The 16,965-nt window shown below is 40.7% G+C and overlaps 1 protein-coding gene across 1 annotated transcript; it reads left to right on the top strand.

Annotated features, from left to right (window-relative positions):
* The first annotated feature begins 1,573 nt into the window (after positions 1-1,573).
* Positions 1,574-15,979, top strand: LOC120910540 (zinc finger protein 665-like). The gene is made up of 5 exons (XM_040322296.1): positions 1,574-1,719; positions 3,538-4,856; positions 10,341-10,397; positions 10,569-10,710; positions 13,997-15,979. The coding sequence occupies exons 1-5, from the start codon at positions 1,656-1,658 to the stop codon at positions 15,067-15,069; spliced, it is 2,655 nt and encodes an 884-aa protein (XP_040178230.1). The 5' UTR covers positions 1,574-1,655; the 3' UTR covers positions 15,070-15,979.
* The last annotated feature ends 986 nt before the right edge of the window (positions 15,980-16,965 follow it).

Raw genomic sequence — 16,965 nt, 5'->3', positions numbered from 1 at the left:
TCCAGAATACTTTAATAATCCCAAAGGGAAATTATTACTAGACGTAATAATAAATTATTTTTCTTGAGCAAGAAACATACATTCCACATGAATAATTATTCTACCAAAATAAATGTCCAATGTAAATTGTCTCCAGCATTTCTCCTAGTTTTTCTGGTCAGAGGCGGCCATTTTGCTGAAGCTCAGAGCCCCTGAGTAGCCGATTTTCCTCTGCAAATTCTGCATCATGACTGAAAATAGAGAGCAAATGAGCATGTGCAGAGAAGGGTGAGATTATTATACACTATTATTACACAGAATTCATATAGCGCCAACAGTTTACGCAGCGCTTTACAATAGATGGTATATTACTGGATTTTAAACAGTGTATTATTATTTTATTTTAATATTTTATATAGCTGTATGTGTAAAAGGGGCAATCCTGAGGTGATCTAGCAGGACCTTATTTTCTGACTAAAGTTCCACTTTAAGCAACAAAGCTAAAGAAAAAAACCAAGAAGCATCTGTCAAAGTTTTTAAAAATATCGGCTGCAGTGCGTATTTTCTTCACAAGGTGGTGATCTCACTTATTGTCCATGGAATGCAGAGACAGGAAGTGATAGAAGATACAAACAGGAAGTGATGTCAACACAGACAGGAAATGTAATCTACAGACAGGAAGTGATGTCATCTTCAGAGTAGAAAGCGTGCTGGAAGTGGAGGGAGATATTCCTGCAACCGATATCAGAGGAGGTAATAAGATATTTTCTATTTACACCCAGTAATCCCCCCGTCATGTCCGTCCTCTTCCTCAATAGTCACTGTGATGTCTTTTATCTCCAGAATATGCTGATATACATTTATAAAGAGTATTGTAATATTTACATAGATACATCCTAAATATAGATCTATTTATCCAACTGTCCATCCAGAGCCTCTGGTTTATAGACCAGAGACCTAGACTTCATTCATACCAGTACAGTCCAGATAATTCTGAGTTTGTTATCTGTCCATCGAGAAGAGTCCTGTATATATCAGGAAGAGGTGAATAAGATTTCGGGCGGCCATATGACATTTTTATTTCTATTAAGAAAATACAAGCCTGATCAGAGAGGTGAGGAGGATTCTGGGACATTTTTGGTGATCACTGTTATTACTTTCTATCTTTACACAGGATTTTTAAGCGGTGAAGAAAATATCTGGTGATCCATTGACACGAAGATCTCTACAAGAACGTCATGATGGAGAATCAGCCGCCCCTCACATCACCGGGTAAGAGGAGACTTTATTGTAAAGGAGAGAGAAGTACGGAGGGTCCACCTAGATCCTCCATCATCTGATAAAAAAATAGAAACAATGTATTCAGTCAGTGTGTGTGTTTCCTACAGATGGATCCAGTAATGGGAACCCACCAGAGAGATGTCCCTGTCCTCTGTATTCCCGGGATTCCACACAGGAAGGTCACACCATCCCTCACCATCATCAGGTAGGTGGGACTGAGCAACTAGAACTCAAAATGTATTCTAATCTATGAGAGGACATTCTTCTTTGTGACTAGTTCCTTTTTATACAAGTATTCTATCATCTTTGGGGTTTAGGGTGAAGAACTAAAAGACATCAAAGGTGAGATTAAAGGTGAAGAAGAAGAGACGTTGGTGAGTGGAGATCAGCAGTCTATGGAGGAGGGGGAGATATTTACGGAATGTAAACAGGAGGAATCTTCTCTACATATGGACACAAGTGAGTAATAAACACTAAATATAGAACCAGTTCCCATTATTATTTTACTTCTATGAGTATAAAGTTTGTATTTACATTGTTACATCAGAGGAGAAAATGTCGATGTCTACTGAATTCACCTAAGAGAGTAATAAAAATGTCAAAGCAGCAGCTGACCCCCAGGACAGTAGAATGTCCATATAAAGCTCGACCTAATCTTCTTTAGGTTATAAAGAGTCCTCCCTGATCCCAAAAGGCAATCAGATAGCTCACCAGATCAACATTCTAAAATAGTTTTCCTACAATTATCAGTAATCATAAGAAGAACATCCAGTCATTTTTTCAGAGTCATCTAGAACCAGATAATTCCTCATCCACAGAGCTCTAAAAACAAATCACCTCTTCCGTATACAGAGATTTTTTTTCTATTTAATTTCAAGCAATCTGTGTTGCTCATGTACAAAATAGAGAGCATGTTTGTAACGGAATGTCCCACACTCCGACGAGTGCTTCCGTTGTATACCGATTCCTATCAGTTTGGATATAGATGTCAGATATTCCAGCTGCCCTCACTCAACACACGAGACGAGACTTGTCTATGTGCTAAATATGGAGTCTTTAATAGAACCAAGAATACAGCCTTATATGCAGTAAAGAGGAGGTAACCAGAACATAAATTAACATGAGCTAATTATCTAATCATTTACCCAGACGAGGTGACTAGACGTCCCGTCTCTGCATTCACCTGCTATACAATACACATTCTCTTAAGCGTAAACACAGGGCATCTTCACACACACAATAGCCGTGTCAATTAGCACAGAGAAAAGACAGATGGCTGGAGGTGACCGCATTAGCATCTATGAAAGAGTCACTCTACAATTAACCCTTTGAGTTCAGAATCAACAAACATTAAATAGTCCTACAGATATCCTGGGATATATTGTGGATAATAAATACATAATAATCCCATCTCAAGTAGTCCAAGATATAATTTCTCAGTCATCCTATGCCCCTAATGGACATAGGATGATTTTAGACATAAGAGGGTCCGGGGATGTCCCGGGTGAGACACTGTCACAATGTTATCCTTCGGTATAGGAAAGACAGAGAAACCTCAACTGCTGACAGTAAGAACATCATCGATGTACCTCATCAATGTCATGTAAAAAAACACCAATCTGAGAGGACTGATTTGTAAATAAAACTGTAACAGAATTATCATGGAAGGTATTCACAGTAACTGCCTACTGCAGCATGTCCTCAGTCTCCGACCTCATTTGCACCATGCTTATAGTCTCTGACCATCTACTGTAATATGTTCAGTCCGACAAATTTCTGTAGCTTTACATACACTGAATAATATGCGCCACCCTTTGATTATATTAGGGGCCACACTTAAGGCTTCCTACATGCAGCAAACTGACCACCACTTGTGTACATCATATGAAAGGTCCATCTCCATTCCTCAATATAACGTCATGTTCCCAACAAATGAGGAGGAGATACTGAGATTGCAGGCTTGGCTGGCTTAAATCAGGTTTGGTCTCCACCCAGAGACTGGCCACATTAATCACCTTGCAGGTGGACAGACAGACATGGAGAAGGCCAAATGCAAGGTCCCTCTCTGTTCCTCAATAACAATGTCCTCAATGCACAAAGTTGCACAGTGTGATTTGGGTGAATTGGATCGTTTATCTACTTTGAATTTCTATTTCTGTTCTGATTTCTCCCACTTGTATTCCGGAGCTCAAAGATTTAGAACTAGACCAACATATATGACTCCTGAATACAAATTCCAACAATTCTTCCAACATTTATTGTAAAATTGTTTCTCAGCAGATGACCATAATGTCCGGAATACGTCTGAGGAATCTTCTGATAAATCGCATACCAGGACTCTAAGATCTCACAGTAGAAATACTTTAATAGATCCGTCTATTCCCGAGGAATCTTCTTCAGGGCAGGAAGAAGATCACATAGAAGAGAGTTCATTCTTGTGTTCAGTGTGTGGGAAACTTTTCACAAATAAGACAGACCTTCTTAAACACAAGAAATGTCACACTGCTGAGCGTCCCTATTCATGTTCAGAGTGCGGGAAATGTTTCACTCTGAAAAACAATCTTAGTAGACACCAGAAACTTCACACGGGTGAGTGTCCCCTTTCGTGTTTAGAATGCGGGAAATGTTTCACTAGCAAACAAATCCTTCTTACACACCAGAACAGCCATATGGGTTTGCGTCCCTATTCATGTTCAGAGTGCGGGAAATGTTACACTAGCAAACAAAACCTTCATATACACCGGTATAGTCACACTGGTGAGCGTCCCTTCTCATGTTCAGAGTGCGGGAAAGGTTTCACTGTAAAAGAAAAACTTTTTAGACATAAAAAAAGTCACACAGGTGAGCATCTTTTTCCATGTTCAGAGTGTGGGAAATGTTTCACTACCAACCAAAGTCTTCTTACACACCAGTACAGGCATACGGGTGAGCGTCCCTATTCATGTTCAGATTGCGGGAAGTGCTTCACTAGCAAACAAAACCTTCTTACACACTGGTACAGTCACACGGGTGATCGTCCCTTCTCGTGTTCAGAGTGCGGGAAAGGTTTCACTGAGAAAAGAAATCTTATTAAACACCAAAAGCTTCACACGGGGGAGCGTCCCTATTCATGTTCTGAGTGCGGGAAAGGTTTTATTGTGAAAGCAAGCCTTCTTGTGCACCAGAGAGATCACACGGGTGAGTGTCCTTATACATGCTCGGAGTGTGGGAAATGTTTCAAATGGAAATATTCATTCGATATACACCAGAAGCTTCACACAGGTGAGCGTCCCTATTCATGTTTAGAGTGCAGGAAATCTTTTAGGTCGAAAGGAAACCTTGTTTATCACCAGAGAATTCACACAGGTGAGCATCCTTATTCATGTTCAGAGTGTGGGAAATCTTTCTCACAGAAAGGACCCCTTGTGTATCACCAGAGAATTCACACAGGTGAGCGTCCTTATTCATGTTCAGAGTGCGGGAAATCTTTCACGTCAAAAGGAAACCTTGTGCATCACCAGAAAGTTCACAAGGGTGAGCGTCACTCGTGTTCAGAGTGCGGGAAATCTTTCACGACAAAAGGAAACCTTGTGCAACACCAGAGAACTCACATAAGATAACAATCTTTCTCATGATAACAGTGGTGTGTTGGGGGAGGGGCGGAATATATTGAATGTTTTTCAGGTTCGGTTTGATAGATCTGAGTCTGCAGGGATTGAATTCTAGTAATATGATCCTCTAAACATACAGAGATGACTCGGTCCCGCACTCACACAGACCGCACCATACAACTAAACTGTGCTAATACATGGCCAGATAAGACAATACATGGACAACACTTCTTATTGGTTGATATCGGTTTCTGTACATTATTGCTCTTTTTATGTTTAACTGAAGAAGCCAGCTTCTCATTGGTCCAACAAATAATAAATACACTTTATGGTTTATCATCTTCAATTATAAAGGTTTTGATTTAGATTCTATCTTAGTTTTTATTGTTTGTTAACCACTTGATGACCGCCATGTTATTCCCCTTCCTGTATACGCCATTCTTTCGTTTCCAGCACAGTGATAATTTGACTGACAATTACTCGGTCATACAACTCTGTACCCAAAATTATTTTAGATATTTGTTTTGAGACTTGTAAAGCTTTCCTTTTAGTTGTGATTGTTCACCGCTTTTAATATATATAATGAGAAAAAAAATTATAATTTTTTTTTTTTAATAAGTAAATAATCTTTCTTTGTGAATTTAGGGCAAAATTATTTTTTCTACATTTCTTTGGTAAAATACAAAGCAAATTCGTGTATATTATCTACTCTGTGTGAAAGTTATGAAGTCTACAATGTATAGTGTATATATTGAAAATGAATCAATCCCGATGTTCTGACTGAATATCTAAATTCTCGAGTCTCTAAAATGCCAGGACAGTACAAATACCCCCAAATGATGCCTTTATGGAAAGTAGACAGTCCAAGGTACTTAGTAAGAGGCAGGATGAGTTTTTTGATGTTGTACATTTTTTCCCACAGTCTTTCCTGGAAAATAAAGAAATTAAATAAAATCAGATTTTATTTCACAAAAGTTGTCATTTTAACAAGATATTTCTCACACACAACATGCGTATTCTTAGAATTACACCACAAAACACATTCTTCCACACTTTCCAAGCATGGGGATACCACATGTGTGGGACTCTTTGTTCTGTCTGGATGCATAGAGGGGCCCAAAATCCCAGTAACACCTTCAGGCAAATTGTGCATCTGATTTCCTTACTATCTATCCCATTTCTTGAGGCACTAAAGTGACGGGATAGGAGAAACACCCACAAAATCACCACATTTTGGAGAGTAAACACCTCTAGATATTTTTTCGTATGCATGATAAGTCTTTTGACGATTACATTTTTCTGCCACAAGTTTTAAAAAAAGATAAAAATCAAAAACTTTTTTTTTTACAGAAAGCTGTCAATTAACCACTTAAGCCCCGGAACAAAATGCAGCTAAAGGACCAGGCGTCTTTTTTTCCCCACAAATAGAGCTTTCTTTTGGTGGTATTTGATCACCTCTGCGGTTTTTATTTTTTGCACTATAAACAAAAATAGAGCGCCAATTTTGAAAAAAATGCAATGTTTTTTACTTTTTGCTATAATAAATATCCCCCCAAAAATATATAAAACATATTTTTTCCTCAGTTTAGGCCGATACGTATTCTTCTACCTATTTTTGGTAAAAAAAATCGCTTATCGGTTGATTTGCGCAACATTTTTAGCGTTTACAAAATAGGGGATAGTTATATTGCATTTTTATTCATTTTTTTTTTTTTACCACGAATGGCGGTGATCAGCGATTTTTTTTTCGTGACTGCGACATTATGGCGGACACTTCGGACAATTTTGACACATTTTTGGGACCATTGTCATTTTCACAGCAAAAAATGCATTGTATACTGTGGAAATGACAGTTGCCGTTTGGGAGTTAACCACAGGGGGCGCTGAAGGGGTTATGTGTGGCCTAATATGTGTTTACAACTTTAGGGGGGTGTGGCTGTAGGTGTGACATCATCAATTGTGTCCTCCTATAAAAGGGATCACACGACCGATGACGCCGCCACAGTGAAGAACGGGGAAGCCGTGTTTACATACAGCTCTCCCCGTTCTTCAGCTCCGGGGACCGTTTGCGGGACTCCAGCATTGATCGGGTCTGCGGGTCCCGCGGTCACGGTGCTACGGACCGGGTCGCGGGTGCGCGCCACGGGCGCACGCCCACGACCCCACGGTTGGCCTAAGGGGCAACGTACATATACGTTGATATGCCCAGCCGTGCCATTCTGCCGACGTTTATCGTCGTGCAGCGGTTCGTAAGTGGTTAATAAAATATAACACACACAGTATTGCCACACTTAGAATTTCACTCCAAAATGCATTTTACTACTTTCCCCTAATATGGTAATACCACATATTTGAGACTTTCCGCCTAATCACATAGAGAGGCCCAAAATCCAAGGTGCACCTTTAGGCTTTAAAGGATCATGCTGTAAATAACACATAACATTTCTTGACTACCTATCACATTTTGGAGGCCCTGGAGTGCTGATAATAGGTGACTCTGTATTTGGAACACTGTTACTGGCTGCACTCATCTGCTGACTGTGTGCCGGGGTTAGACAGTCAGGAACACTGTTGCTGGTTGCGCTGATATATTAACATTGTACTGGGGTGGCAGCAACCAGGAACACTGTGGCTGGTTTCATTGGTCTGGTGACTTTGTACTGGGGTGGCTAACAATCAGGAACTCTATTGCTGGTTGCACTGGTATGGTGATACTGTACTGAAGTTGGCAGTGATCAGGGACATTGGTTGGCTGCTCTGGTGACACTGTACTGTGACGATTACTGGGATAACATTGTTTCCTCTCACAGCCAATCGATGTAAGAAGAAACATGAAGCTTTTATTTACATTTGTGATGGCTGTGATTGGTCACAATGATCACATGCGACAGGGCCAATTTCATTGGTCCTGTGCCCTGCGATCTGCCATGTCTGATGGACTCACTAATCATGGAGAACGCTGTTGCATGCTCTAGAGGGCGTACATGAGCAGCCCAAAAGGGAGGCCATTCTAAAGCAGCCCATTACCTTTAGGAGTCAGTTGTCTTGTCCTTGCTGTTTTTATATAACAGCGGTATGACATGCCGTTAAAGTGGAACGTTACACAAAACAACGTCATACAATATAGAATACTTTATTAATCCCAAAAGGAAATTGGGAAATTATTACTAGAGGTAATAATAAATTTAAAAAATTAAAAAAATGTATTGAGCAATAAACATACATTCCACATCAATAATTATGCTACCAAATTAAAGGAGTTCTCTGACCTAAAAGTTTTAACCCCCGCTGTGCCCGGGCTGTAAAAAAATAGAAAATAAACTGTCACTTACCTGCCTACGATCCCCCGTTGTTCCGATATCGCCGTCCCGTTCTCCGGTCCCGGTCTCTTCCGCTTCCTGTGTGTCGGTGACTCATAGTGCGCTCAGCCTATCAGTGGCCGCGACGGGACATTGCTGCGGCCGCTGATAGGCTGAGCGCACTATGAGTCACCGACACACAGGAAGCGGAAGGGGCCCGGGACCGGAGAACGGGACGGCGATATCGGAACAACGGGGGATCGTAGGCAGGTAAGTGACAGTTTATTTTCTATTTTTTTACAGCCCGGGCACAGCGGGGGTTAAAACTTTTAGGTCAGAGAACTCCTTTAAACGTACAATGCAAATTGTCTCCAGCATTTCTCCTATTTTTTTCTGGTCAGAGGCGGCCATTTTGCTGAAGCTCAGAGCCCCTGAGCAGCCGATTGTCCTCTAAAAATTCTGCACCATGCCTGGAAATAAAGAGCAAATGAGCATGTGCAGAGAAGGGTGAGATTATTATACATTATTATTATACAGAATTTATATAGCGCCAACAGTTTACTCAGCGCTTTACAATAGATGGTATATTACTGGATTTTAAACACTGATAGGCACTTATTTTTAATAATTCATATAGCTATATGTACAAAAGGGGCCAGCCTGAGGTGATCTAGCAGGACCTAATTTTCTGACTAAAGTTCCACTTTAAGCAACAAAGCTAAAGAAAAAAAAAATCAAGAAGCATCTGTCAACGGATTTAAAAACACCGGCTGCAGTGCATATTTTCTCCACAAGGTGGTGATCTCACTCATTGTCCATGGAATGCAGAGACAGGAAGTGATAGAAGATACAAACAGGAAGTGATGTCAACACAGACAGGAAATGTAGTCTACAGACAGGAAGTGATGTCATCTTTAGAGTAGAAAGCATGCTGGAAGGAGAGGGAGATATTCCTGCAACCGACAGCAGAGACGGTAACAAGATATTATTATATATTTACAGCCAGTAATCCCGTCATGTCCGTCCTCTTCCTCCATAGCCACTGTCATGTCTTTTATCTCCAGAAGATGATGATACACACATATATAAAGTATTGTAATATTTACATAGATACATCCTAAATATAGAGCCATTTATCCAACTGTCCATCTAGAGGTCAGATACGTACTAGACCATATTTATCCCAGTACAGTCCAGATAATTCTCAGTTTGTTATCTATCCAGAGAGAAGAGTCCTGTATTTATATCAGGAAGAGGTGAGTAATGCCCCGTACACACAATTGAAATTTCCGATGGAAAGACCAAATTCCGACCGTCCAAATCGCGGTGACGTAAAACACTACGACGAGTCGAGAAAAATAAGGTTCAATGCTTCCGAGCATGCGTTGACTTGATTCTGATCATGCGTGGGTTTTTTCTCCATCGGAGTTGCACACAGACCATAGGAATTTCCTATCTTTTTTTTTTTTTTCCCATGAGGAAAAAAAAATTGGCTTATTTCTAAACACTGGAAAAAGTCTGATGGGGCCCACACACGATCGGAATTTCTGATAAAAAAGGTCCATCAGACTTTTTTCATCGGAAATTCCGATCGTGTGTATGCGGCATAAGGGATTGGGAGGTCATATGACATCATTTTTATTTCTATTAATAAAATACAAGCCTGATCAGAGAGGTGGATTCTGGGAAATTGTTGGTGATCACTGTTCTTACTTTCTATCTGTACACAGGATTTTTAAGTGGTGAAGAAAATATCTGGTGAGCCATTAACACCCAGCAGCTGGGAGGAGTGGGAGTATTTAGAAGGACACGAGGATCTCTACAAGGAAGTCATGATGGAGAATCAGCCGCCCCTCACATCACCGGGTAAGAGGAGACTTTATTTTAAAGTAGAGAGCAGTACGGAGGGTCCACCTAGATCCCCCATCATCTGATAAACACATAGAAACAATGTATTCAGTCAGTGTGTGTGTTTCCTACAGATGGATCCAGTAATGGGAACCCACCAGAGAGATGTCCCCGTCCTCTGTATTCCCGGGATTCCACACAGGAAGGTCACACCATCCCTCACCATCATCGGGTAGGTGGAACTGAGCATGTAGATCCAAAAATGTATTCTAAGATGTGAGAGGACATTCTTCTTTGTGACTAGTTCCTTTTTATACAATTATTCAACAATCTTTGGGTTTAGGGTGAAGAACTAAAAGACATCAAAGATCAGATCAAGGAGGAAGAAGAAGAGACGTTGGCAAATGCAGATTCCTGGGATTCCACACAGGAGAATCACACCATCCCTCACCATCATCAGGTAGGTGGGACTGAGCAACTACAACTCTAGAGAATTCTGAGCTATGAGAGGACATTCTTCTATGTAATCTTTTCCTTTTTATAAATGTATTCTATCATGTTTTGTATTTAGGGTGAAGAACTAAAAGACATCAAAGTTGAGGATAAAGAGGAAGAAGAAGAGAGGTTGGTGAGTGGAGATCAGCAGTCTATGGAGGAGGGGGAGATGATTATGGAAAGTAAACAGGTGGAATCTTCTCTACATATAGACACAAGTAAGTAATAAACACTAAATATAGAACCAGTTCCCATTTTTATTTTACTTCTATGAGTATAAAGTTTTCCTTTACATGGTTACATCAGAGGAGAAAAGGTCGATGTCTACTGAATTCACCCGAGAGAAAAAAAAAAATTTCAAAGCAGCAGCTGACCCCCAGGACAGTAGAATGTCCATATAAAGCTTGGCCTAATCTTCTTTAGGTTATAAAGATTCATTCCTGATCCCAAAAGGCAATCAGATAGCTCACCAGATCAACATTCTAAAATGTTGTTCCTTTCCTAAAATTAGTAATCATAAGAAGAACATCCAATCAATTTTTCAGAGTCATCTAGAACCAGACAATTTTTCATCCACAGAGCTCTAAAAACAAATCACCTCTTCCGTATACAGAGATTTTTTTTTCAATTTAATTTCAAGCAATCTGTGTTGCTTATGTACAAAATAGAGAACATGTTATCCTTCGGTACAGGAAAGACTGAGAAACCTCAACTGCTGACAATAAGAACATCATCGATGTACCTCATCACTGTCCTGTAAAGAACACCAATCTGAGAGGACTGATTTGTAAATAAAACTGTAATAGAATTATCATGGACGGTATTCACAGTATCTGCCTACTGCAGCATGTCCTCAGTCTCTGACCTCATTTGCACCATGCTTATAGTCTCTGACCATCTACTGTAATATGTTCAGTCTGACAGATTTCTGTAGCTTTACATAGACTGAATATTATGTGCCACCCTTTGATTATATTAGGGGCCACACTTAAGGCCTCCTACATCCAGCAAACTGACCACCACTTGTGTACATCATATGAAAGGTCCATCTCCATTCCGCAATATAATGTCATGTTCCCAACAAATGAGGAGATACTGTACACCATATGAAAGGTCCATCTCCATTTCTCAATATAATGTCATGCTCCCAACAAATGAGCAGGAGATACTGAGATTGCAGCCTTGGCTGGCTTTAATCAGGTTTAGTCTCCACCCAGAGACTGGCCACATTAATCACCTTGCAGGTGGACAGACAGACATGGAGAAGGCCATATGAAAGGTCCATCTCTATTTCTCAATATAACGTCATGTTCCCAACAAATGAGGAGGAGATACTGTACACCATATAAAAAGGTCCATCTCCATTCCTCAATATAACGTCATGTTCCCGAAAAATGAGGAGGAGATACTGTACACCATATCAAAGGTCCCTCTCTGTTTCTCAATAACAATGTCATCAATGCACAAAGTTGCACAGTGTGATTTGGGTGCATTGTATTGCTAAACCACTTTGAATTTATATTTCTGTTCTGATTGCACCCACTTGCATTCCGGAGCTTAAAGATTTAAAACTAGACCAACCTATATGACTCCCCTTGGGGTGGATGTCCTCTAGATACCTCCAGCTACGCCACACAGGCTCAATTCCCGACGCCACCCAGACTGATATGGACCCCATTGGGGAATTACCAGGTCAAGAGAAACTGCAAAAACTCTTATCTGCCTTATACCTAGAACTATTGAGCCCTGACTCCACCAAAATAGATAGACGTTGGGATCAGTGAAAGGTGGTCATACCAGACATAGATAGAGAGGATTGGGAGTACTGCGTAGCGGACAGTACTGCCTTACTAATATCCTCCAAAGAATGGTTGATACAGGTCAAATTCCTACATAGGGTTTACTACACTCCCCATCGTCTTCATAAGGTATACCCACAACGATCACAAGATTGTCTCCGGTGCCAGAACAACGTAGGTTCCTATGTTTTGGAGCTGCCCCAAAATTGCCAGATACTGTGCCGAGGTAGTGGACTCTATTAACCACTTAAGGACCCCTTCATGCCGATATAAGTCGGTAGAAGGGCACGGCTGGGCACAGGCACGTACCTGTACATTGCCTTTAAGAGCCCAGCCGTGGGGTCGTGAGCGTTGCCCGGATCCAAAGCTCCATGACCACGCCTGCGGGACCCCTGGACCCGATTGACGCCGGTGTCCTGCGATCGGTCACAGGAGCTGAAGAATGGGGATAGGTAAGTGCAAACACACCTTCCCCGTTCTTCTGTGTGGCAGTGACACTGATTGTCTGTTCCCTGATATAGGGAACGATGATCAGTGACGTCACACCTACAGCCACGCCCCCCAACAGTAAGAATTACTCCCTTGGGGCACACCTAACCCATTAGCGCAACCTAGTGGTTAATCCCTTCACTGCCATTGTCATTTTCACAGTAAACAATGCACTTGTATAGCACTTTTCGCTGTGAAAATGACAATGGTCCCAAAAATGTGTCAAAAGTGTCCGATGTGTCCACATTATGTCGCAGTCACGAAAAAAATCGCTGATCGCCGCCATTACTAGTAAAAAAAAAAAATATTAATAAAAATGCCATAATACTAGCCCCTATTTTGTAAACGCTATACATTTTGTGCAAACCAAACATAGGTAGAGGAATACGTATCGGCCTAAACTGAGGAATAAAAAAAATATATATATATCTATTTTTGTTTATAGCGCAAAAAATAAAAACAGCGGTGATCAAATTACCACCAAAAGAAAGCTCTATTTGTGGGGAAAAGACAACGCCAATTTTGTTTGGGAGCCACGTCACACGATAGCGCAATTGTCAGTTAAAGCGACGCAGTGGCAAATCGCGAAAAGGGGCCAGGTCCTTAACCTGCATAATGGTCCGGGTCCTAAGTGGTTAACGCCCGCCTTTAACGGACGCTTCCTGTATCCCCGGAGCTGGCGCTTCTGGGCATCCAGGATGATGATCAGAGGCCTAGCTACACTAAGTTGCTACTAGCCTACCTCTTCTTCTTTTATGCGAAGAGGGAAATTGTTCTGCGTTGGAATGCCCCCTCTCCTCCCACAGTGGGATATTGGGAGAAAACCATTAATGCTGTGCTTCCATTATATAAATTAACGTATATTAACAGGAACTGCCCCAAGAAATGTAATAAAATTTGTCAGCCATGGACGGCTTAGGTTGGAATGGTCCCGCTGACTGAAAGATCCTGTTGCGTAGGGGTATAGTACTTGCCTTGGCTCATGATTCAGTGGGAAACCGAGGTACCCCGTTGTATAGTTCTAGACTGTTGCATAGTTGATGTACATGTTATCCCCGTCTAAAATCTTACCTGTATTATCTTTCTGAATTGGTCCATTTTGCTCTGACTTTTTCTCACAAGAAGGGAACATTTTTTTTTTTTTTAAAACATATATGACTCCTGAATACAAGATTCCAACGATTCTTCTAACATTTATTGTAAAATTGTTTCTCAGCAGATGACCATAATGTCCGGAATACGTCTGAGGAATCTTCTGATAAATCACATACCAGGACTCTAAGATCTCACAGTAGAAATACTTTAATAGATCCGTCTATTCCCGAGGAATCTTCTTCAGGGCAGGAAGGAGATCACACAGAAGAGAGGTCATTGTCATGTTCAGTGTGTGGGAAACTTTTCACAAAAAAGAGAGACCTTCTTAGACACAATAAATGTCACACTGCTGAGCATCCCTATTCATGTTCAGAGTGCGGGAAGTGTTTAACTAGCAAACAAAACCTTCATATACATCAAAGAAGTCACACGGGGGAGCGTCCTTATTCATGTTCAGAGTGCGGGAAAGGTTTCTCTGTGAAGGCATCCCTTGTTATACATCAGAGAATTCACACAGGTGAGAGTCCCTATTCATGTTCAGAGTGCGGGAAGTGTTACATTAGCAAACATAACCTTCTTACACATCAGTACAGTCACACGGGTGAGCATCCCTTCTCATGTTCAGAGTGCGGGAAAGGTTTCACTGCAAAAGGAAAACTACTTAGACATAAAAAAAGTCACACAGGTGAGCGTCCCTATTCATGCTCAGAATGTGGGAAATGTTTTACTACCAATCAAAGTCTTCTTACACACCAGAATAGCCATACGGGTGAGCATCCCTATTCATGCTCAGAATGTGGGAAATGTTTCATGTCGAAAGGAAGCCTTGTGTTTCATCAGAGAGTTCACACAGGTGAACGTCCTTATTCATGTTCAGAGTGCGGGAAATCTTTCACGTCAACAGGAAACCTTGTGTATCACCAGAGAGTTCACACGGGTGAACGTCCCTATTCATGTTCAGAGTGCGGAAAATCTTTCTCACAGAAAGGAGACCTTGTGTGTCACCAGAGAGTTCACACAGGTGAGCGTCCTTATTCATGTTCAGAGTGCGGGAAAGGTTTCTCTGTGAAGGGATCCCTTGTTATACATCAGAGAGTTCACACAGGTGAGCGTCCTTATTCATGTTCAGAGTGCGAGAAATCTTTCACGACAAAAGCAAACCTTGTGCTACATCAGAGAGTTCACACAAGATAACGACCTTTGTCATGATAACAGTGGTGTGTTGGGGGAGGGGCAGAATATATTTAATGTTTTTCGGGTTCGGTTTGATAGATCTGAGTCTGCAGGGATTGAATTCTAGTAATATGATCCTCTAAACATACAGTGATGACTCGGTCCCGCACTCACACAGACCGCACCATACAACTAAACTGTGCTAATACATGGCCAGATAAGACAATACATGGACAACACTTCTTATTGGTTGATATCGGTTTCTGTACATTATTGTTCTTTTTATGTTTTATTGAAGAAGCCGGCTTCTCATTGGTCCAACCAATAATTCATTTTTATTTTTGTTTATTATCTTCAATTATACATTTTTTGATTTAGATTCTAGCTTAGTTTTTTTATTGTTTATTAACCACTTGAAGACCGCCATGTTATTCCCCCTTCCTGTATGCGCCATTCTTTAATTTTTAGCACAGTGATATTTGACTGACAATTACTCGGTCATACAACACTGCACCCAAATGAATTTTATATCATTTTTATGAGACATGTAAAGCGTTCTTTTTAGTTGTGTTTCTACACCACTTTTACTATACAGTATAATGGAAAAGAGACAAAAAAAATTTGAATAAAAAGCATTTTTCTTAGTTTCTCTCATAAAAAAATGCTAATTAATATTAATTCTTCATTAATTTAGAGAAACATTTATTTATCTACATTTCTTTGGTAAAATACAAAGCAAATCAGTGTATATCATCTACTCTGTGTGAAAGTTATAGTCTTCAAACTATGGTATATATATTTGAAAATGAATCAATTCTGATGTTCTGATGGCCTATCTCAATTCTTGGGGCCCTAAAGTAGACAGTCCAATGTATTTAGTAAGAGGCATGCAAAGTTTTTGGATGCTGTAAGTTTTTGCCACAATCTTTTTGAAAAAATAAAGACATTAAATAAAATCTGATTTTATTTCACAAGTCATTTCTCACACACAGCTTGGGTATACTTACAATTGCACATCAAAACACTTTCTTCTACTCCTTCCAAGCATGAGGATACAACAAGTGTGAGACTTTTTATATGTCTAGATGCATAGAGGGGTCCAAAATCCAAGGAGCACCTTCAGGCCTTCAAAGTGCATAAATGTTGCAGCTGACTTCCCGTCACATTTCTTGAGGCCTTCAGTGCAAGCATAAGAGAAACACCCACACAATGAACACATTTTGGAGAGTAAACACCCCAATGTATATTTTTAAGAGGCATGATGAGTATTTTGAGGGTTTTGAAAATACAAGAATAAATATTTTATTTATTCATATTTTTTTCACATCAAAACACTTTCTTCTACTCCTTCCAAGCATGAGGATACCACATGTGTGAGACTCATAATTATGTCTAGGTGCATATTATCCACACATATTCACCCTGCTGCCAGACTTCCATACATCACTCTCCGGTAGACAATGAACAGTCGTTTCCGATGTTTTGTTTATTTGGGGGATATAACTTGGTTGGGGAAAGGGTATGGGATGCCCATAGAACACGTTACATTTGCCATATTTACTTGAAGAATTTTTATAGCAGTTGCGCTTTACATATCTTGGACAGAGCGCTTAGAAAAAAGATGGACTCTAACCTTGACAGACTTGACTTTACGCTTCTCCTCTGCACAGCTTCTGCAGACTGTTACTCCCCTGTTCCAAACCCCACAACAGGGCTACTTACCATAGATGGGTAAACAACAGGCAGATCAATAAGTGTAGGTCCAGGACGCCAGATGGAGCTGCTGGTACCACCAGATGGAGTGTGACTGAAGTCCCCCTTCTGGAGGGGGAAGCCGGCTGAAGTCCTTCCAGAAGCGGGTGGACAGCCAGGAGAAGGATGACACAGGCAGGGTTCCGGACCAGAATGCAAAGGGTT

Source organism: Rana temporaria, chromosome 8, assembly GCF_905171775.1.
Source record: "Rana temporaria chromosome 8, aRanTem1.1, whole genome shotgun sequence".
Lineage (NCBI taxonomy): Eukaryota > Metazoa > Chordata > Amphibia > Anura > Ranidae > Rana > Rana temporaria.
This window is presented reverse-complemented; position numbering and strand designations above follow the sequence as displayed.